We start from the raw sequence: 22,718 nt of genomic DNA, 5'->3' as shown, positions 1-22,718 counted from the left end.
GCCAAATACAGCAATAATAACTTGACAAGGGTTTTAACTTGTCTACCCTGTCTAAGGCCTGGTTCACACTGGCGCGACATATGCTCTGAGTTTGATGGGTACAAATCAATGGTTCCCTATGAGAGCCATCTTAATTGGTCTGACACAAGTCGGTTCGACTTTGAAAAAGGTTCCTGCACTACTTTGGTCCGACCTTGGTTTGTTTTCAGCCTATTCAATATCATTGAAGCCGGATCAAAGTCGGATCCTCGTCCTAACCATCCAACTTGTGACATTTGACATGGTGATTACAGCAGCAGAAAAAGGAATTTATGTCACACTGGGATTGTTTTGATTGGTAAAAGGACAAGTTGAACTATCTCAAAGTCAGAGCAGAATAAAAATCTATCGATAAACAGAACCGCGGTTCTCTTGAAAGGCAAGAAAGCGGTGACGCCATTGCGTACGACGAGCATGCGCTTGTCACATTCGATGCCGTCGCCGCCATCTTACTTTACCCTACCTATGCAGTGGAAGCTACCGCGCATGCGTGGAAGTCATTTCGAGCATGCATGGGTCTCCACGGCGACAGGTAAGTATACACAGGCCCTATCCACATCAACATGGGGACAGGGTGCTTTGGGGTGGGGGGGTCACAGGGCACCCCCCTGCCCCAGAGCACCTACCTCCCCATGTTGAGGGCATGGGGCCTGGCGCGGTTAAGGGGGGGGGGCGCTCGCTCGTCTTGAGTTTGTGTTGTTCACGCCCTAGATTATTCATTATTCTAAGCATTGTTATCAGGCTATATTAAAGTTTGGCTAAATAAGCCAGTAGCCTCCCAACTTTATTGCCAAATTATACGATTTTTGGATAGCATAAAACACATTTCATTTAGTCTACTGTAGTAGTAGCAAGAGTTTGGGGAGATTTAATAAAAATGACGCACACAGAATCTGGTGCGGATGTGCATGGTAACAATCAGCTTCTAGATTTTATTGTCAAAGCTTAATTGAACAAGTTAGAAGCTTTTTAGTAACTATGTACAGCTGCACCAGGTTCTGTGTGCACCAGTTTTAGTAAGTCTCCCCATTTTTATTCTATTGTGTTGAACAATGTGTTCTTTTATATTGCAGTCGGCTTGGGACAGCTTTTTCAATAGAAGCTATTAATGTTTTGCAGATTGCATTTTTCATTTAAGTGTACTGAGGGTTTAGCAAAAGCTGTACACATGTTAATACATCTACATACACCTGGTTGGACTTAACCTTTTATAAGCCAGAAGATTTTTAAAACTGCTGCAACTCCTGGAGTTCTTCTTTAAGCAGTACATAATGGCCAGATAAATCGTTTTTAAGATCCAGAATCTCCAGTTACACAGACTTTTAGAATGGAGCCCTGCTCTTAAGTAGACAGAATATGTAGCAATAATAGATTTGACTGCCGATGTGTTTTTTTTTTTTTTTGAGCACTAAGGGCCAGATTCACATAGAACTGCGGCGGCGTAACGTATCGTAGATACGTTACACCGCCGCAAGTTTTCATCGCAAGTGCCTGATTCACAGAGCACTTGCGATGAAAACTACGCCAGCGGCCTCCGGCGCAAGGCGGGCAATTCAAATGGGCGTGTGCCATTTAAATTAGGCGCGCTCCCGCGCCGGACCTACTGCGCATGCTCCGTTTCGCAAATCCCGTCGTGCTTTGCGCGCCGTGACGTTATTTTTTCGAACGGCGACGCGCGTAGCGTACTTCCGTATTCCCGGACGTGTTACGCAAACGACGTTCATTTTTAAATTTCGACGCGGGAACGACGGCCATACTTTAGACAGCAATACGTTTGCTGACTAAAGTTAGGGCACCTAAAACGACGACTAACTTTGCGATGGGAAACTAGACTAGCGGCGACGTAGCGAACGCGAAAATCCGTCGGGGATCCGCCGTAACTGCTAATTTGCATACTCGACGCTGGTTTGCGACGCGAACTCCACCCAGCGGCGGCCGCGGTATTGCATCCTAAGATCCGACAGTGTAAAACAATTACACCTGTCGAATCTTATGGATATCTATGCGTAACTGATTCTATGAATCAGTCGCATAGATAGAAACAGAGATACGACAGCGTATCAGGAGAAACGCCGTCATATCTCTTTGGTGAATCTGGCCCTAAGACCTTGGAGCCCATCACATGGAGTTACTGAACACAGATAATATGGGGTTTGTATCTCTTAAGAAATTTGAAGACTAGAGATAGCTTGACTTTCAAGTTCACAAACAGTTTTGCAAGAAACAGTTTTGAGATTATGATAAGTTCTATACAACCAATACAGATAAATATCAGAATTTTATGTACTGTATCCACTGCAAGAGTTAGGATTAGGGATGAGCTTCGAGTTCGAGTCAAACTCATGTTCGACTCGAACATTGCCTGTTCGCTTATTTGGCGAACAGCGAACAATTTGAGGTGTTCGCGGCAAATTTGAAAAGCCGCAGAACACCCTGTAAAAGTCTATGGGAGAAATCTAAAGTGCTAATTTTAAAGGCTAATATGCAAGTTATTGTCCTAAAAAGTGTTTGGGGACATGCATCAATGCAAAAAATACTTAAAAACTGCATTTTTTTTCGGGATTAGTGAATTTAATAATGCTTAAAGTGAAACAATAAAAGTGAAATATTCCTTTAAATTTCGTACCTGGGGGGGGGGGGGGGGGGGGTGTACAGTATGCCTGTGAAGTAGCGCTTGTTTCCCGTATTTAGAACTGTCCCTGCACAAAGTGTAATTTCTGAAGGAAAAAAAGTCATTTAAAATCACACGCGGCGATAATGAATTGTCGGCTCCTGGCAATTCAGAGAAAAGTCATTCATAAAAAATAAAAAAAAAGCGTGGGGGTCCCCCCAAATTCAATTACCAGGCTCCTCAGGTCTGGTATGGCTATTAAGGGGAACCCCGCATAAAATTAAAAAAAAGATTACGTGGGGTTCCCCCCAAATATCAATTCCAGACCCTTCAGGTCTGGTGTGGATTTTAAGGGGAACTCCACCCCAATTAAAAAAAAAATGGCGTGGAGTTCCCTCAAAAATCCACACCAGACCCCTTATCCGAGCATGTAACCTGGCCGGCCGCAGGAAAAGGGGGGGGGGACGAGAGAGCGCCCCCCTGAACCGTACCAGGCCACATGCCCTCAACATTGGGAGGATGCTTTGGGGGTCTGTGACCCCTCAAAGCACCATGTCCCCATGTTGATGGGGACAAGGGCCTCATCCCCACAACCCTTGCCCGGTGGTTGTGGGGGTCTGCGGGCGGGGGGCTTATCGGAATCTGGAAGACCCCTTTAACAAAGGGGACCCCCAGATCCCGCCCCCCCTATGTGAATTGGTAATGGGGTGCATTGGACCTCTACCTTTTCACTAAGGAAGTGTAAAGAATTGTAAAAAAACACACACACACCGTAGAGAAAGTCCTTTATTAAAAAAAATAATCCAGCAGTGGTAATCCACTCTTACGTGACCCCGCCCCCCTCTGATGCACCCGCCTGATGCCCCGCCCTCACCTACATAAGAGCTGTACCACAGGCTGAAGCCACGTCATTCGCCGGGCTGTCTCCGATTGAGACAGGTGGCGATGCCTGTGCTGGATCCCAGACTTGGATGAAGAGATCTTCTCATCGCTGGACCCCGGCAGAGAGGACATCACCCGTCACAGGATACCGACAGCGTTGGAGCGGAGACCGAGAGTGGATTACCACCGCTGTTTTATTTTTTACTTTCTCCACGGTGTGTGTGTGTGTTTTTTTTTTTTTACAATTCTTTACACTTCCTTAGTGAAATGGTAGAGGTACAATGCACCCCATTACCAATTCACATAGGGGGGCGGGATCTGGGGTCCCCTTTGTTAAAGGGGTCTTCCAGATTCCAATAAGCCCCCTGCTCGCAGACCCCCACAACCACCGGGCAAGGGTTGTGGGGATGAGGCCCTTGTCCCCATCAACATGGGGACATGGTACTTTGAGGGGTCACAGACCCCCAAAGCATCCTACAAATGTTAAAGGCATGTGGCCTGGTATGGTTCAGGGGGGGGCGCTCTCTCATCCCCCCTCTTTTCCTGTGGCCTGCCAGGTTGCGTGCTCGGATAAGGGATCTGGTGTGGATATTTGGGGGAATTGCACGCCATTTTTTTTAAATTTGTGGTGGAGTTCCCCTTAAAATCCACACCAGACCTGAAGGGTCTGGAATGGATATTTGGGGGGAACCCCACGTCATTTTTATTTTAAATTTGATGCGGGGTTCCCCTTAATATCCATACCAGACCTGAAGGGCCTTGTAATTTTTTTTTTTTATGAATGACCTTTCTCTGAATTGCCGGGAGCCGACAATTCGTTATAGCCGCGAGTGATTTTAAATGACTTTTTTTCCTTCAGAAATGACACTTTGTGCAGGGACAGTTCTAAGCCCGGGAAACAAGCGCTACTTCACAGGCATACTATACACCCCCCCAGGTACGAAATTTAAAGGAATATTTCATATTTATTGTTTCACTTTAAGCATTATTAAATTCACTGCTCCCGAAAAAATGTCCGCTTTTAAAACTTTTTTTGCATTAATACATGTCTTCTGGGGCAGGACCCAGGTCCCCAAACACTTTTTAGGACAATAACTTGCATATTAACCTTTAAAATGAGCACTTTAGATTTCAAACGTTCGAGTCCCATAGACTTTAACAGGGTTCTAAAGTTCAAACAAACTTTTGGTCTGTTCGCAGGTTCTGGTGCGAACCTAATGGGGGGGGGGGTGTTCGGCTCATCCCTAGTTAGGATGTAGAGTCAATGCACGCTCTTGCAAAGTGCTTATTGAACAATAAGTAACCATAACTGTGAGAGAAAGTTAGGTAGGTGACCTGTTATCATCAGATAGCTGACTGCAGATGGGGCAGCATGCTGTCCCCTGATGGTAGGCATGTAAACGTGGGATGTATTACAGTGGTTCATAATTACTGTAGGAGAAATGAGGAGCTGCGCAGATTCTCTAGTAGTGTTACAAGAACAGTATGTAACAAAATGAAGCCCAGACCACCAGTGGTGAAAGTGGTCTACGTAAGCTAGGCACATTGTAATACTGTAGTTTAGTGTTAGTGGCAATGTAACTCTTGATGGGTTAGAAGGTTAAAGAAGAGATTCAGAACTTAGCTGACTTTCCTAGGTTGCTGAGGATTGTCCATACAGCCATGCAGCAACTTTTTGTGGTGTAGTGAAGGACAATTATCTGTCTACTACAACTGTATGGCAGGATAGCACATTTAATATGACTGTCTTCTGTCTCGTAAGTTGCTTCTTGACAGCTAAGAAGGGGTCACTTTGGCATTGTGCAGTATGCCTGATGAGAAATCAAGAAAGATTACAATGCCATTATTATTAAAGAGGATCTCTCTCGTAGTGCTTGTGCCATGAAGGATAGCAACTTTACCCCTGAAATTCAGGATTCTGGTAATAATTGGGCCAAGGATTAATCCCCAGAATTAAATGTCTTGGCAGGGCCATCTTTAATGTTGATTGGACCCTGGGCAAAATATTTCCCCCCCCCAAAAGCAATTTTGCTCTCCACCTGCTCTGGGACATACAATAAATATTAGCTAGACTCAAAATCAGTTTACTGTATCAGATCAGGCAGTGATTGCAATTGGTTGCCAGAGGTTACAGCATATCATTACCACTTACTGACTGGTTGCTAGAGGTTACAGCACACATTATGGCTCACTGATTAGTTGCTAGAGGTTACAGCACATGATTTCTTCTTGTTTGGTTGCTAGAGGTTTCTGTACAGTAATACTGCTCACTGATTCGCTAGAGGTTACAGCACATCATCTCATCACTGCAGAGGGGCATGATATACATATGAATGCCGCCGCTATTTACATATGAATGCTCCTGTTATTTACATATGAATGACGGTTATTTACATGTAAACACAGGGTCTGCAGGTGAGTCATCTGTACACAACAATAGGGCAGAGCTGGGCAGCATTAGTAGAAGCACTTCACACTGAGCTATCAGGACACAGCACAGGACTAAAACTTCAAGGGACAAGGGAATTTAAACTGGGATAGTTGGCAAGTATGAGGCAGCTGCTTTGGGCCCCACAACAATGTCAGGGCCCTCTTGCCCTGCCTTAAAGATGTGCACATTCAATCCCAAAAAAGAGCCATTGTTCAGGGAAAAGTTCAGGGGTTGTCCCTAAAGACTTTTCAGAAAATTCAACAGAGATTGTTCCTTTTGGAATGCTTTTCAAGATTATCCAACTTATTTTTGTAGGTTGTCATGTCCCTGTGGACACTGCAATATCACACCAAAGCCTTCAGTGCTAGTGCCCGACCTGGAATGGCACTCACTAGATTATGTTGACCACTTAAGCCTATACTTATGGAGGTCTCTCAGTGCTGTAATCACTGGTCCACAGGTCAATAGACAATGGTCAGTGTGCTTCATGTCCATACAGTTAGTATAGAGAGGGAACCGAAATTGCCATCACGGTGTAGTACTTTTTATTAAAAAACACTCAATTATAAATAATATAAATAAATGAGTGATGGTGCGCTAAGATCAATGGAGACTCACTAGTGCCCATCAATGCAGCCTCAACAGTGTCCATAAATGCAGAATCACCAGTGCCCATTAATGCAACCTGATAAGTGCCCATGAATGCAGCCTCGCCAGTGCCCTTAATGCAGCCTGATGAGTGCCCATCAGTGCCGTCTGATCAGTGCCCATCAGTGCTGTCTGATCAGTGCCCATGAATGCAGCCTCACCAGTGTCCATTAATGCAGCCTCATCATTGTCCATGAATGCATCAGCACAGCCTTACCAGTGCCTATCAGCTCAGAGATTAGAGAGAGGAGAGCCACGGATTACACAGAGCAGGCATCTACCACTTACTCGACGGTCGCTGTCATATGAAGTCCCACCTCCTGGACCGGTTCCTATGATAGACATCACACATCCCAGCATTGGACCAGTGTGCTGTCTATCATAGGAGCCATCCAGGAGGTGGGACTTTGTATGGCAGCTGGGTAAGCAGGAGATCCCTGCTCTCTGTAATCCAGCAGCGCTTGCCCCCTTCCCCTCAGCCTGTCCCTGGGCAACCCCCCTGCGTCTGGGCGTAGCACATCCAGCGCATCAGCCCAGGATTGTCCCTGCCTGGCCCACTTCTCCAATTGGCTTTTTTTTTTAAATATCGGCCTAGAACACGCACGCGTTATTTGCACTCTATTTTCAGGGGGAAAAAGTGTGTGTTGGATGCCGATAAATACTATAATATATAAATAAATATATAAATAAATATGATAAATGGTTTTGCTGTCTGTTTCCCCTTTTAGCATGTTTCACTTCCCATTCTGTCTAGCACAAATCCAGTAGAAATCAGGAAAAATCTTCCAAAATAGTAGACAAAAACAATATAAGGCTCCTAACCTTGCTTTGTATCTAATACAAAGGTTTGACTGGATTTTGACTTAACACTTGTAATGTTTAATTGTTTGTTCATTATATCTTACTCAAACTAGCAGAAAGAATTGTAATTAAATGCTAAAGAATGCATCGTCCTTTAGTATTATACTACTGACATAATGTATATTTTTGTCAATTTTTCAGACTTTCAGCAGAGCTTTTACGACTTCTTTGTTCAGAGTCTGAGGTAAAAGAACAAGTCAAAGTTTATGATGGTGTTCCCACACTGCTTAGTTTGCTTCACTCCGATCACCTAAAGCTTCTGTGGAGCGTGGTTTGGATATTGGTTCAGATCTGTGAAGACCCTGAAATAAGTGTGGAGATCCGTACCTGGGGAGGAGTCAAACAGCTGCTCCATCTTTTAAAGGGGTATGTGGAGATTTGTTTTTTTACAGACTTGTACATTAAATAGAAGGCACATAAAATGTCACGCTTTCAGTATGAAATACAAATGATCTGACTTGTCATCGCAATGCCCAGCCTTTATTAAAATGGCTCTTATTTTTTATCTTCCCCTACTACTGTTCATTGTCGTGTATTCATCAGTACAGGAACCACTGACTATTCAATGACAAAGTTCTATCTGTTGTCAGTCAATTTTGCTACCTCATGCAGAGCTCCCTTTACACCTCATGATAAAGTGAAATCTACTAGAGCAATTTCCGTTGAACCTTAGCTGCCAAATGACCACAGTTTGTAACCCTGGAAATCTCTTCAACCACAATCTGATTTAAAGGATAACCCCACTTTTGTGGTTTTCCCCACACAGCAAAGCAAATAGAAAAAAATATATATCATATACAATTGCGACGCAAGTCATATTGGTATTGAATATTATTAAAAATTACTTTCCTTTTAAATCTGCAGCTCGGTAATTCGGTAATTTTCTGTAAAATGTAATGCAATATGGCTACCTGGAGGTTCTGTACACAGAATGTGTAAAGAATGCCCTCCAGATATGTAATTTCCTGCTTCTGCGATTGGCTCACTGACTTTTCCAGAAGTCTGTACTTAGATACAAGTCAGAATTCAGGCATCTCCTGAATTTCATTTTTGGTGTGATACTTCCAATAGAAAATCAGGTCTAACGGGATGCAGACCTTGTAGTTTTCCTCATTAGAGCCCTACAGGTGCACAGCTGGTTGATAATTATGAAACCACTCCCATTAGACTCCCTTAACACAGGGGCACAGACAAACACACAGGGATTTCTTCAGAATAACAAAAGGTAGGAATCTGCAACAAAGTTTGTTAAAATCTCTGCAATGTACATAGATCACCCAGAGGGGAATGTTTTTTTCTCAACAAAAGTGGAGTTACTCTTTAACTAATATGAATATGGGAAACCATTTTTAAAAATACTTAAAGCTATGATAATTAATAGTACGTATTATTATAGTAGAGCATGGGGGCCAACCCAGATTTACTAACAGGGCACATGTTTTTTAAAACTTCATATATGACATAAACTTCTTTTAGAAACTAAAACAATTAATATTTAAACAATATGTAAACTTTACTAATATCCAAGTAATCTCCCTGGCTGTAAAAAAATGTGGGCAAGACTAGGGTTGCGAAGAACCTGAGAAGTCTTAGTACAGGTATATATATATAAAAAAAAAAAACACTCTATGATGCAAGTAGCTAGCCATGGCATACGGTGGCCATAGTCAGGTTGTGCCTAACAGTGGGAGTGGCATAAAAAGAGATCATTAAACTGAATCTGAGCCTAGTCGTTATATAAACTGCACATACGCCACAGTCCTTGTACTCACAAAATACTCCAAATTATTGTGCCACAAGTGACAGTTTCATAGACACACATAAACTTTAGGACAAAGGTTACATTTAAAAATAATACAAATTTCCAATTACATATGCTTTTTTGCAAAAATCTATCACTTTGTCTAACTGAAACTGCCTTAAAGAAGAACTTAATCAAAACCAGCAACTCTTGCATTCTGCGCAGATATTTTTTGAATTCAGAGACAAAAAAAAAAACAGTCACCTAACTGGCATGGTTAGCTAAAAGCCAATTTAGCACATAGGAGCTTTTTGGGATGTATCGGGTACTCTCTTTACTACTCGTGACCTAATTAACGCCTGCTTCATGCAATATTATCAGGACCTCTATTCTTCCTGTCTGCAGTATGGAGTTTCTGTGGTATCAGCTTCTTTCTGCGCCATTTTTTCCTTCTCCTTCGCCCAGGAGAAACCTAATTCTGCTAGTTCCTTGGAAGAGGTTCAGGAAACCATAGGGCAGCTTCAGGGTAGTAAGACTCCGGGGGCATATGGGCTTTCTACGGAATTCTATTTCCTACGTTTTGAACTCCTGCCTCCTTGGCTCGCCAATCTCTACTCACGTTATCTCTTTTTGGACTCCCTGATTCTATGGCAGAGGCGAATATTGTGTTGGTACATAAACCTGGAAAGGACGCTCAGGACTTTGCCTCTTATAGACCAATTTTGTTGCTAAATGTGGACGCGAAAATACTTGAAAAATCCTAGCCACTCACCTCCCTAAGGTGTTGGACGATTTGATTCAATTGGTTTTATGCCTGGGAAGGGCACCAACATAAATGTTAGACACCTTTTCTAAATTATTCCACCCCTCATGATAATATGAGTACTAGAGTCATGCTGAAAAGGCATTTGATTCAGTGGCGTGGATTTACTTATGGCAGATACTGCGGATATTAGGCTTTGAGCCTACCTACCTACAGTGGATTCAGCTTCTCTATAAGTCCTCCGATCCCCGGGTTTGTACCAATTCTACATTGTCTGACTCTGCTGCAACGGGGTACCCGTCAAGACTGCCCCCATTCACCTAGTTTGTTTGTTCTAGCCCTTGAACCCTTGGCGATCTTGATAAGAGATATGAGAACTATCACTGCATGCTGATGATGCCCTGTTATATCTACAGGACGTGAGTCCTTTGTTGGCAGCCCTGGAACTCTTTAACACCTTTGTTATAATTTTGTATATTGCCAAGAATATATACAGAATGTGGTGGTAACAATCTTGTGTCTTTCTATATAGTACCGTATGTGCAATTTAACCACTTCCTTACTGGGCACATATACCCCTTCCTGACCAGGTGAAATTTCAGCTTCCGGCACTGCGTCGCTTTAACTGACAATTGCGCGGTCATGCGACGTGGCTCCCAAACAAAATTGACGTCCTTTTTTCCCCACAAATAGAGCTTTATTTTGGTGGTATTTGATCACCTCTGCGGTTTTTATTTTTTGCGCTATAAACAAAAATAGAGCGACAATTTTGAAAAAAAAACAATATTTTTTACTTGTTACTATAATAAATTGCCCAATTTTTTTAAAAAAAAATAATTTTTTCTCAGTCTAGGCGATACGTATTATTCTACATATTTTTGTTAAAAAAAAAAAAAAAAAAATCGCAAGAAGCGTCTGGTTTGCGCAAAAGTTATTGCGCTTACAAAATAGGGGACAGAATTATTATTTTTTATTATTTTTTTTTACTACTAATGGCGGCGATCAGCATTTTTTTTCGTGACTGCGACATTATGGCGGAGACATCGGACACTTTTGACACATTTTTGGCGCCATTCACATTTATACAGCGATCAGTGCAATAAATATGCACTAATTACTGTATAAATGTGACTGGCATTGAAGGGGTTAACACTAGGGGTGAGGAAGGGGTTAATGTGTAACCTCGACGTGACAGCCGAGTGAGATCCGAGAAGAGATGACAGCTCAGTGATTTCCGGCGGGCGCTCGTCCCCCTCCTTCCCCTCCGAGGTATGCTATCGGCCTATAACGCGCACCCACGATTTTCCCCTGATTTTATGGGGAAAAAAGTGCGCGGTATACGCTGGTATATATATATATATATATATATATATATATATTATTATGTCATTATATATATTTTTTACCATTGTATTCTTTGTTTGGGAATTCAAGCTACTTCATTCATTTCCCATGGCAATTATATATATATATTTTTTCACTTCAGTGAGTGATATATCACATAGCGCTGCATTTGTATACAGATTATGGGAGTGTAAATATGCTTAGCGGCTGTGGATTGGTTCTCTTTTGTTTAAAAAAGTTTTTGGACCCTCTTCATTGGTAGCTCGCAAGACATCTATCCATACACAATATCCCAAGAGCTGTCTGCCACCTAGTTTTCCTCAGGTATATGCTCAATGAGGGAGACAAAAGATCTTTCTCCAGACCAGGAATTCAGGACAGTGCTCTCCATCGTAAATCCATTAGTATTCTTCTTCAGGCTCTCAGCAGCAGCCTCATGAGAACTGGAACTCTCCCTGGAAGGAAAGAACACACTGGAAATGTCTTCCAATTATTTATCACCTCCCAGTCACCTTATGGATGCCTCCTTTCAAGGATTAGCCGGGTCATAATAAATATTCATACTGGTCATTTGACTGTCCCTGCCCCACATTCTAGAAGCTTTTTCCAGAAGCAGGTGGGAGAAATCAAGCACCCAGCTAGCAAACCCTATACCAGACAAACACAATCAATTACTGCTCTACTGAATGCAGTAAAGCCAAAAGCTAAATTTAGCCTGGCAGTCCAACTAGAAGAGGACGCTTCATCTATCTATCTATCTATCTATCTATCTATCTATCTATCTATCTGTCTGTCTGTCTGTCTGTCTGTCTGTCTGTCTATCTATCTATCTATCTATCTATCTATCTATCTATCTATCTATCTATCTATCTATCTATCTATCTATCTATCTATCTATCTATCTATCTATCTATCACTGGCCTTTCTATTTGGGTAAATAGTGTACTTTCTATAGAGTTGCATGCACTGAGATATCATTCATAGTTATTTATGAAGAATTCTCGGTGAAGTCTCATGCTTGGCAGCAAGTCATTTGTACTATATCATTTTAAATTATTCCAGGGAACAGTATCTTGTTTCTGATCGCTCTTCCATTGGGAGCTTGTCAAGTGCGAATGCTGCAGGCCGAATCCAGCATCTTTATTTATCTGAAGATCTGAGCCCAAGGGAAATACAAGAAAATACTCTTTCACTCCAAGCAGGTATCATAACTTGACATACATATGTTTGTGCGTGCAGTGAAAAATAGCCAACTTGTCTTTTTATTCTTTTTTTTTTACAAATATAAAAAAAAATTACTTACCTAATTTTTTAATAGAATAAATGTTTTTCTTGTCAATAATTTTTTATTGAATGTGACATATCAAGGTAACAGCATCAGTACAGTAAATTTAATAGTAGACTAAAGTATCCATACGTGAAGATGATTACTATAAAGTCCATGGTAGCAGCAATGCAGGTAAAGATTAATTGAACAAAGTGATTGGCTACCATGCACAGCTGCACTATACTTTTCACTCTTAGTAAATCAACCCCAGCGTGTGACAAGCATTTGTGCAAAAAAAACAGACACAAGGCCCAGAGGGCCAAGTATTTTGTAACAGAGCTCTAACTATTAAGCCTCGTACACACGATTAGTCCATCCGATGAGAACGGTCTGAAGGACCGTTGTCATAGGTTAACCGATGAAGCTGACTGATGGGCCGTCACGCCTACACACCATAGGTTAAATAACCAATCGTGTCAGAACGCGGTGACGTAAAACACAACGAAGTGCTGAAAAAAACAAAGTTTAATGCTTCCAAGCATGCGTCGACTTGATTCTGAGCATGCGTGGATTTTTAACCGATGGTCGTGCCTACTAACGATCGGTTTTGACCTATCGGTTAGAAATCCATAGGTTAATTTTAAAGCAAGTTGGCTTTTTTTTAACCTATGGTTAAATAACCTATGGGGCCCACACACGATCGGTTTTGACCGATGAAAACGGTCCTTTAGACCGCTGTCCTCTGGTTAACCTATCGTGTGTACGAGACCTTACTCATCATTATCAACATGGTAAAAAATAAGGAAAAGTCTTTTATGTATCCTTTGCCACGCAAATCACTCTAGAGCTACATGGGGTGGAAGTGTCTAGTAAGTGTTACTGTAAATATTGAAACTTTCTAACATTGCTGCAGAAGTGTAAAAGACAAGGGAATGTGGGGGGAGGAGGTCCACCATGAGAACAACCCATGAGGAAACGAAAACTGGCAAATCGATACCTTACAAAAGGAACAGGAACCTGTTAAAGTTCACCAGAAGATTGAATTCTAGCCCCCGGAGACCAGATTTGATCAAAATTAGGCTAGATGTTGAGTACCACGGCCATTTTTTTGTTTTGAGCTCCATACCACATATTTTTTTGTTTTACCTGGGCAGTTTTTGGCCTTGAGTACCCCCTAACTTTTGCCAGGGTTTGTCTGACTGCTGTAAACAAGAACATCAAGAGAAGAACTTGACTATTAGTACATTCAGGTGGTTTGAAGTTCAGCAGAGCTTCTTTGGGTGTCTTTTGTATGTCTTTGCTTATGACCAACTGGTCATTACATCATCTGCTAAACACCAGTCTAGTATCGTTTGATTTTGGGCCAATGATCCCACCAGATATATAAAAGATTTCCTGGTATGTGGCAACCTTGGAAGCATTTGTCAGACATTGTGGGTGAAGAGTTAACCAGACATTGGGTAACCATGTACCACCAAATTAATAGTTTATACTTAAATTCAACAGCTGTGCTATTAATGGAACAATGTTCTGTGTTTTGCCATATTTGACGCTAGTCCTCTTTATCCAGGTCCTCTTCCAGGGCTCCTTCCCAAATGGCCATATACGAATGTGTACAAGATGCTTTCCCTTCCAAAATGAAAGCATAAATGGTCATGACAACACCCTTAGTAGAATAAATGTTTTAAAGGTTATTCTCATTGGAAAAGGCCATTTGGCTGTCACAAAAAGAGAAAAAAAAACATTGGCATTCAGGTGGCAGCGGGCCTTCACCGCTCTGTGAAAAATGTTCCACTGACACAGCTGTAAATGACCCCTTAAGCCCCGTACACACGATTGGAATTTCCAATGGAAAAAGTCAGACGGATGTCCGTATGCTGAATTCCATCTGAGTTTACATAGAGAACATGTTCTATTTTACTGCGATGGAATTCTGATGTGAATTTGGTCGGACAAAGGTCCTATTGTGTGTACAGGGCATTAAAGTATTATTCAGCTCACATACAAATCTTAATAGAAGAACCGGACTGTCAGTTTAAAAACAGTAATAGAAGCACTACTTGAAGCTTGCTGAAGCCTGGCTTGTTTTAAAGTGAAAATCATCTATCTCATTAAGACTTGTGTAAAATGTTCCCACACTGTAAGGGCCCTTTCACATGGGGCGGATCCGTATTGATCCGCCCCGTGTGTGTCTGTCGGCTCAGCGGGAAACCGCCGTAAATCCCCGCTGAGCTGTCGGCGGACAGGGCGGTCCCCGCACACTGTGCGGAGACCGCCCTGTCTTTCCTCCGCTCTCCCCTATGGGGAATCGGATGAATACGGACCGTGTGTCCGTATTCATCCGATCCGTTCCGCCAGACGGAAGAAAAATAGGGTTTTCTTCCGTCTGAAAAAGCGGATCTTTGTGGACGCGGATCGTTACGGACGTTAGCGGATGCATCATCCGCTAACGTCTGCAATCCCATAGGGATACATTACAAGTCCGTAAACGGACTTGTAATAAACGGTCCGTTTGTCCGCCCGTGTGAAAGGGCCCTAACTGTTTCTTTAAAGGCTGTTGATACAAAGTTACTGAACGCTTCAAAAATGCCTGCACACTGACTGCTCTTCTTGAAACGTGGTTGAACAAGGCTTAATGCTGATGATAATAGGATTAAGAACTACTTATTAATAAATATTAATAGAATATCTCCTTTCATAGATACAACATTAACATTTTCTATGACAAAAAAAATTATAATCTTGTGAAAAAATTTGCCATATAAGGCTCAATCATGGGCTGCTGATAAGGAGGTACCACTGGTCAGTTCAACAGGAGGGCCCAGGCAGCTGGCAAGCAGAAGGAAAGGGTACCTGGACAGGAGGGGTGGCAAGGCCAGAATTTACTGGAATTGATCTGTGTAGTTTTCCCCTGCAACAGTCGAAATCCAGCTTCCCAACCTCTCCCTCCTGCCAGCTTTAAGCTGCTGCAGGGGGAGCTACCTGTGATCAATTTCAGCAAATGCCACCTCCGCCGCACCTTCTGTCCAGGTTCCCCTTCCTTCTGCAGCCCATGCCCCTCTATGTGCTCCCCTGGTCCTCTGCAGCACTGTTTTCTTCCCCTCCTCTCCCTCCCGCCAGCTGCTGCTGTGGGGCGATTATTTCAGGATGGAGAGCAGGGAAAGGGGCCAGTAAATACATAATTTCTGCATTCAGATTGCTCTTCAGACAGCTGATGAGGATGAGTCATTGTTTTACCTCCTCACTGCCTGTTTTAACCCCCTAAATACTGGACAACCTTGCTGCAACCACGCTTCTTGTACGCGGTTGCAATGCGATAGGGGTATAATTCCTGCTGCGCCCATGAAGCAAAGTATCTTGACAGTGGCATGTGTACGAAGAGAAGAGAACAGACGCCTCCAGGTTAGAGCTAATAGCATTTAATAGATAACAGGTGCAATTATCCACTTGCATCTAAGTTATGGAAATCCAGCACATGTCCACACTGATGTGGCGTCCGTCAGACGTAATGGCGTTACTACAGCTTTCCTTGTCCGGGGGAAGGTGATGCCGTCCAGCAGGATTTCCAGGAGGCTGGGGAGCTGTGGCCAAAGCTTGGTGGAAGCTGCAGGCCGATGTTGGAATGCAGCGTCGGGTGTGGTGACGTCACTGTGCCCGACGCTGCATTTCAACATCGGCCTGCAGCTTCCACCAAGCCTTGGCCACAGCACTCCAGCCTCCCGGTAATCCTTCTGGACGGGATCACCTTCCCCAGACAAGGAATGCTGAAGGAAAGCTGTAGTAACGTCATAATGTCGGACAGACGCTACATCAGTGTGGACAAAGACATGTGCTGGATTTCCATAACTTAGATGTAAGTGGATAATTGCACCTGTTATTTATTAAATGCTATTAGTTCTAACCTGAAGGCACCTGTTCTCTTCTTTTTGCATATCCTGGAGTCTGCTCTCAACTTCCCTCTAAAGGCTTTCTCTGGTCTATGGACTATTGCAATCGTATACAGGTCTTTTCCCGTTTCTTCTCCCCCTCCCCCCTAATTTTAGTCTTAACCATTTTCCATTCATATGAAAAACTCAAAAATAAGGACTAGATTTGTGGACTTGTTGTTATCATACATACCAAGTGACAGCGCCACTATCCCCTGTGTGCCAAGTGTACAGGCTCTGCGGCAAAAGGGGGAGCTGTTGAACGGAGTAAAAACGCAGCTTAACCATGCCCCCCAATTGCAAGTGTAAATGAGCCCTTAATCAGTCTCTGATGTTGGTTGTTAGGCACCTAACAAGTTTATATGTACTAGGATCTGCCTAATTAGGGAATATTTATTTTCACTTTGGTGAATCCAGGAACATTTACATATATATATATATATATATATATATATATATATATATATATATATATATATATATATATATATATAAATAATAAGCTGCGCAAAGGATGCAATAGTATCCGAATGAGCCAATACAATCATTGGACATAAGTGTATGAATAAATAAAAAATTACAATAATTATAATGACACAACACAGATGGGAGCCCTATCTGTGAATTAATCGAATGAAATCCCCCAAAAAATGAGCAAATAAATGTTCAGGTATATTCAGAAAAACATTGGTTTAGCCAAAATGCTTGAAGATGTGAAGTCTTCCTCTAGGTGAATTGGTGACATCAAACCAGAGCAGACCAAAGAAAAAGTGACATGATAGAAAATAAATCCTCCACCTTCTAAATGACTGCCTCTTACCGAAGATGAAGATTCCAACTAGATATCTTCTGTTGGTAGATGGCCAATAACCCAGCCAGGGTGTCTGTGCGACAGGAAATCTCTTTCTTCGGCAATGTGTCAATTCTAAGCCACTCACAAACGGTCACATATGATTACAGCCAGGTAATCCAGTAATATTTATTAAAATACATTAAAATTACACTTACAGTGTGTAGATAAAAATTTGCATGTGAAATTGAATGGCCGGCTAACTCAGCCTGTTCACTCCGGGACTCTTGTTGTGTAGTGGTGACGTCAGCACGCTGCTTCTCCCTGGGAGAAGCGTCGTGCGGCGTGCTGACGTCACCACTACACAACAAGAGTCCCGGAGTGAACATTTCCACATATGCATGTTAAAGCTTATATGAAGTTTTAGTGATTGGGTTTGCGTACTATTTAATGTTTTCACTGATTGTGAAAATAACATCACATTTGCTAGGTTATAAATGTAGTGACAAGTATAGTAAATCATATTTCCAATTGTTGAGGATATATGGGTAAATATGGGTAAATGTTAGTGAATATTGCACAGCTCGGTGATCCTGCAGGTGTATCTTCCAAGTGAATTTATTTTATAAAGGAGGTGAAAGATTCACTGGTCAATGTACTGCTTTATAAGTAAGCTACTAACTGCCTATATTTGCATTAATCTGTTTGAAAAGATGGCAAGTGTTATATATAATACAAAGGTTTTGTAATGTTCTCTCGTTTTAGTTGTTTTCTTGATGGAGGTCATGTTTATATAGCCAGTTACTGCTAATAGCTGAGTATATATTTTATGGCAGTATTTAATGGTGGCCTATTGACATAGCTAAGACATTGATGGGATTAAGGGTTTTATAATTCATTGTTTCTTATAGATAAAGTGCTGAATTTGTAATGTGTTCTTGTCTTCTTAGAAAAGCCCAGTCATATCGTACCTTAACTGAATGTAAATGATGTACTGACTGAACCTCTTGTCTCATTCTAGCCTGCTGTGCAGCTCTTACTGAACTTGTGCTCAATGACACCAATGCTCACCAAGTGGTTCAGGTAGAGTAACATTTCTTGCTCAATCTAAGTGTGTGTTCATCCATTACACAGCTATAAATGTAACACTTATGAGGGTTGTGCATGAACAGTATATTCTATTAACCTATTTTAGGTTTGTGCCTACTAATATGGGTTTTACGTTAGAAGAAATAAAAATGCTGAACAGTCTTATTTTTTTGCTATATGAGGCAAATCCTGAAAAAAAGTCCCCAAAATTAGAACCTCTCCTGTATTTTTCCCAGCCGCTAATGAATTTTGTCTGAGGTCAGAACTGTGGGAGGAGGGTCTTCCTATGCTCTGTATCTGTGAAATTGAAGGCTGAGGGTGATAAATTAGATCACTAACTATCATGGAGTCTGCAGATTTTACAGTTACTTAAATAATGTATTTTTTGGGCTTCACAGATTTTCTTGTTGCTGAATGTCACCTACATTTGCAAAGACAATTATAATACAGTAAAAAAAGAGCATTTTGCAAGACAAGCACATTTTTTTTAATACATTTTGTCTTGATATACAAGTAACATCATGTCACAACTGAGAATGAAAGAGAAGAGAGGCGCCTATCAGGGCTGCTGATAGGGGGGGACCACCAGTCATCCTGTAGGGGGCCTGTGCACACAGGGGGGCCCAAACAGCAGGGAGAATTAGTGCGGTTGGGCAATTAAAGAAGTATGCCCTGTGCGGCTCTCTGCAGCAGCTGAAAGGCAGTTTCTCCCCCTCTTGCCGGCTTTCAGCTACTGCAGGGAGAGACACAGACACAGGGCATTGTTCCTGTAATTGCTTCCCCCGACACTGATCCCTCTTCCTGTCCTGCCTGCTTCTGATACCACCCCCCCATATCACTTTGCTGCCCCCCCCAGTGTTTTTGGCTTCCCTGTCCTGTAAAAAAAAATAACAAATTGTAAAAAAATAATAGTTACATTTTAAAAAATTGTAAAATAAAATAATTGTAAACATTTTTTTTAATAAAAATTCTAATTTTTATAAAAACAAATTAAAAAAATATCAAAAAAGGGCTAATTCACACAGGTTCTCTGTTATGTTTGTGTTCGCTGTACCGAGCCCCATGATTTCTAACAGCAGCCCTGGCGCCTATACAGTATATAGCAATATGGTTACATTTAATGAAGGTACAACATTTAGCAACTCATATGGTTGATGATTAAAACAGGCACGTCTAAGTATGCACGCATCTGGGGTAAAGCTGTCCACATAGACCGTCCCCCACACCATCATTGACCATCATTCCACGCTGTGTTCCACGAGCGGTTCAAGCCTCGCTTTCAGATCGCTCTACTGCAGGGTAGTCTTCCCAGTCACGATTGCCGACTGACAGTGGTAAGAGCCGGCCATGCTGGGGATAGTTTATGTGGACAGCTTTACCCCGGATGCCTGCATACTTAGATGTGCCATGTGAGTTGATAAATGTTGTACATTCATTAAATGTAACCATATTGTTTCACAAATGCCGCGTACACACAATTGGAATTTCTGATGGAATAATCAGACAGACTTTTTCCATTGGAAATTCCGACCCTGTGTATGCCCCATTAGAGAAATTCCATTGGAAATTCAGACGAATTCCATCGGAGTTTAGAATATAGAACATGTTCTATTTTACTCCGATGGAATTCCATCGGCATTTCGATGTGCTTTTGGCCAGGCAAAAACCTGATCGTGTGTACGCATGCGGCATTAGAGGCGTCTCTTTTCTCTTTATACTCTTTATACTCTGTAGCTCCTGCTTCTAATCCCCTTGTGGAGGCCGCTATTTGTGGATGGACATTTTATGGTTATACAACCTATCACACTGCTATAATCTTTTTTATATGGACTATAAACTAAAGGACCTATGAATAAATGAGGGGGACGAATCATTTGAGTTTCCATTATTTCTTATTGGAAAATTTGCTTTGATATAAGAGTGCTTTGGATTACAAGTATGTTTCTGGAACAAATTATGCTCACAATCCAAGGTTTTACTGTATTTGAAAGTATAATTCTGAGTAAAGGCAGTTACAATTAACTTTATCTCTATACTAACAGCACAGTGTGCTGATACTTAAAGGGTAACTCCACTCTCGTGGAGCAAAAAATAGCAAATAAAGAAAAAATAATATAGCGTATACAATTGTGATACAAGTCATACTGTAATTGAATGTTATTAAAAATTACCTTTCCTTTTCAATCTGCAGCCACTGTAATTTTTTGAGACTGCATTGCAATATGGCTACCTGGGGTTGTTCCGTACAAAGAGTGTGTACTGACCACTCCCCAAAAACCTAATTTCCTGCTTGTGTGATTGGCTCACCAATTTCCCCAAAAGTCTGCCTAAGTCAGATTTCAGGAAAAAATGACATTGTTGGTGAGCTATTACCTGTAGGAACATGTCTAAAGGGATGCAGAACCAGCAGATTTCCTCATTAGTGCCCTGCAGTTGCACACCTGATAGATAACTATGAAACCACTCCCATTAGACCCACACATCACAGAGGCACAGAGAAACATACAAGGATTACTTCAGAATAACAAAAGGTGTGAATCTGCAACAAAGGTTGTTAAAATCCTTGCAATAAACATAGATCACCCAGAGAGGAATGTTTTCATCTCAACAAAAGTGGAGTTACGCTTCTTTCTTTGGCCATGGGGCGGCCATTGATGATGTTGCTGCTGTGCATGGGAGCTATATTACCCTAGCACCTGTCTTCACTCTCGCTCTCTCAACATCTTACAAATGCAGGGCGTTCACACTGAACTGCACATGCATCACTCTCAGTGTACAATTTAAAAAATATATATTATTATATATTTTTCTTCTGTCAATTTAAAAAAAAACTGCTTTTTTTTAGGAATGTGTCTAGAGGTAAAATGATGAGCCTCTGATAAAAGTAGTCAAGTTCTTGATCAGTAAAGTTGAGCTTAGAGTATCTGTCACAAATCTGTATCAGGGGTTTTCCAGTAAAAGACACCATGCTCATTTCCTGAGTTGCATGCTAGTTCTATTTAATAAGTATTATTTCTTCTCAACTCCCACCCACAAACACACAAAACATGACACTGTCTACCAGTATCAAAATACCTTTGTGTCATTTTAGCAAATAGTAACATACCTACATTACATAATGTGTTCCCTTTTTGCAGGAAAATGGTGTTTACATTATTGGTATGCTGATTTTACCAAGCAGACAAAATGATTGTATTAGAAGCAAGTCTATTTTGTTACAGGTAATAACAAAACATGCTTAAAGGGAATGTGTTCTGTGTCTTCTGTGTCTTTTTAATATATTTTTTTTATATATTTATTTTGGTGAAAAGTAAAAAAAAATGTATGTTTTAAAATAACTTTTATTTTTTAAAGTTATATGAAGTACTGCATATTGATATTTTGTATACTCATTTTGAACAAGCAGCTGGTAATTTAGGATCCTCTTCACATTTTTTAGGCTCCTTGTTTCTTTGGTGTAAACCTCTTATTTACATGACTCAATAGCTCAAGCTGAAATTTACATACTCAAGTGAATTAAATGAAGGGAAAAGACCAGATGCAACAGGCCTAGGTGCACTGCAAACTCCAGCGCAAAACGATATACGTCGGCACAATGGCACGTCCCCTTTAAATCATGGCTTAGTGGGCACATACGCCCCTCGTGTACTCCGTGCCATGGGACCCGCGGACTCAATGTCCGCCGGTGTCCTGCGTTTGTGTCACAGAGCTGCAGAACGGGGAGATGCATGTAAACAAGGCATTTCCCTGTTCTGCCTAGTGACAGGACAGAGATTTACTGCTCCCTGTCATCGGGAGCAGTGATCTCTGTCATGTCACTTTTTAGCCCATCCCCCCACAGTTGGAATCACTCCCTAGGACACACTTAGCCCCTTCATCGCCAGTGTCATTTACACAGTAATCCGTGCATTTTTATAGCACAAATCACTGTATAAATAATAATGGTCCCAAAATAGTGTCAAAAGTGTCCGATGTGACCGCCATAATGTCGCAGTCATGATAAATATCGCAGATCGCCGCCATTACTAATAAAAAAAATATATAAAAAAAATGCCATAAATCTATCTCCTATTTTGTAGACGCTATAACTTTTGCGCAAACTAGGGTTGTCCCGATACCGATACTAGTATCGGTATCGGGGCCGATACTGAGCATTTGCGCGAGTACTTGTACTCGTGCAAATGCTCCCGATGCTTCACCGATACTTTTTTTTTTCAGAGAACGGGTGGAGAGGGGGCGGAGAGCGGGTGGAGAGGGGGCGGAGAGAGCTGCTGCCGCTGTCTAGTCCCCAAAGAGAAAGCCAAGCCCTCCCCCCCGCCGCCGCCT

General features: G+C 41.8%; 1 protein-coding gene across 3 annotated transcripts in view; it reads left to right on the top strand.

The window, feature by feature from the left end:
* Nucleotides 1-22,718, top strand: part of NEK10 (NIMA related kinase 10) — a 326,603-nt gene that overhangs the window by 59,585 nt on the left and 244,300 nt on the right. For all 3 annotated transcript variants that reach the window (XM_040353019.1, XM_040353018.1, XM_040353020.1), the window contains exons 12-15: nt 7,614-7,838; nt 12,383-12,522; nt 18,325-18,386; nt 21,530-21,613. In XM_040353019.1, coding sequence (XP_040208953.1) covers nt 7,614-7,838; nt 12,383-12,522; nt 18,325-18,386; nt 21,530-21,613 — 511 coding nt within the window. The remainder of the gene's footprint in view (nt 1-7,613; nt 7,839-12,382; nt 12,523-18,324; nt 18,387-21,529; nt 21,614-22,718) is intronic.

The sequence above is a fragment of the Rana temporaria genome, chromosome 5, assembly GCF_905171775.1.
Source record: "Rana temporaria chromosome 5, aRanTem1.1, whole genome shotgun sequence".
Lineage (NCBI taxonomy): Eukaryota > Metazoa > Chordata > Amphibia > Anura > Ranidae > Rana > Rana temporaria.
The sequence above is the reverse complement of the archived record's forward strand: the minus strand, read 5'-3'. Positions and strand labels throughout refer to the sequence as shown.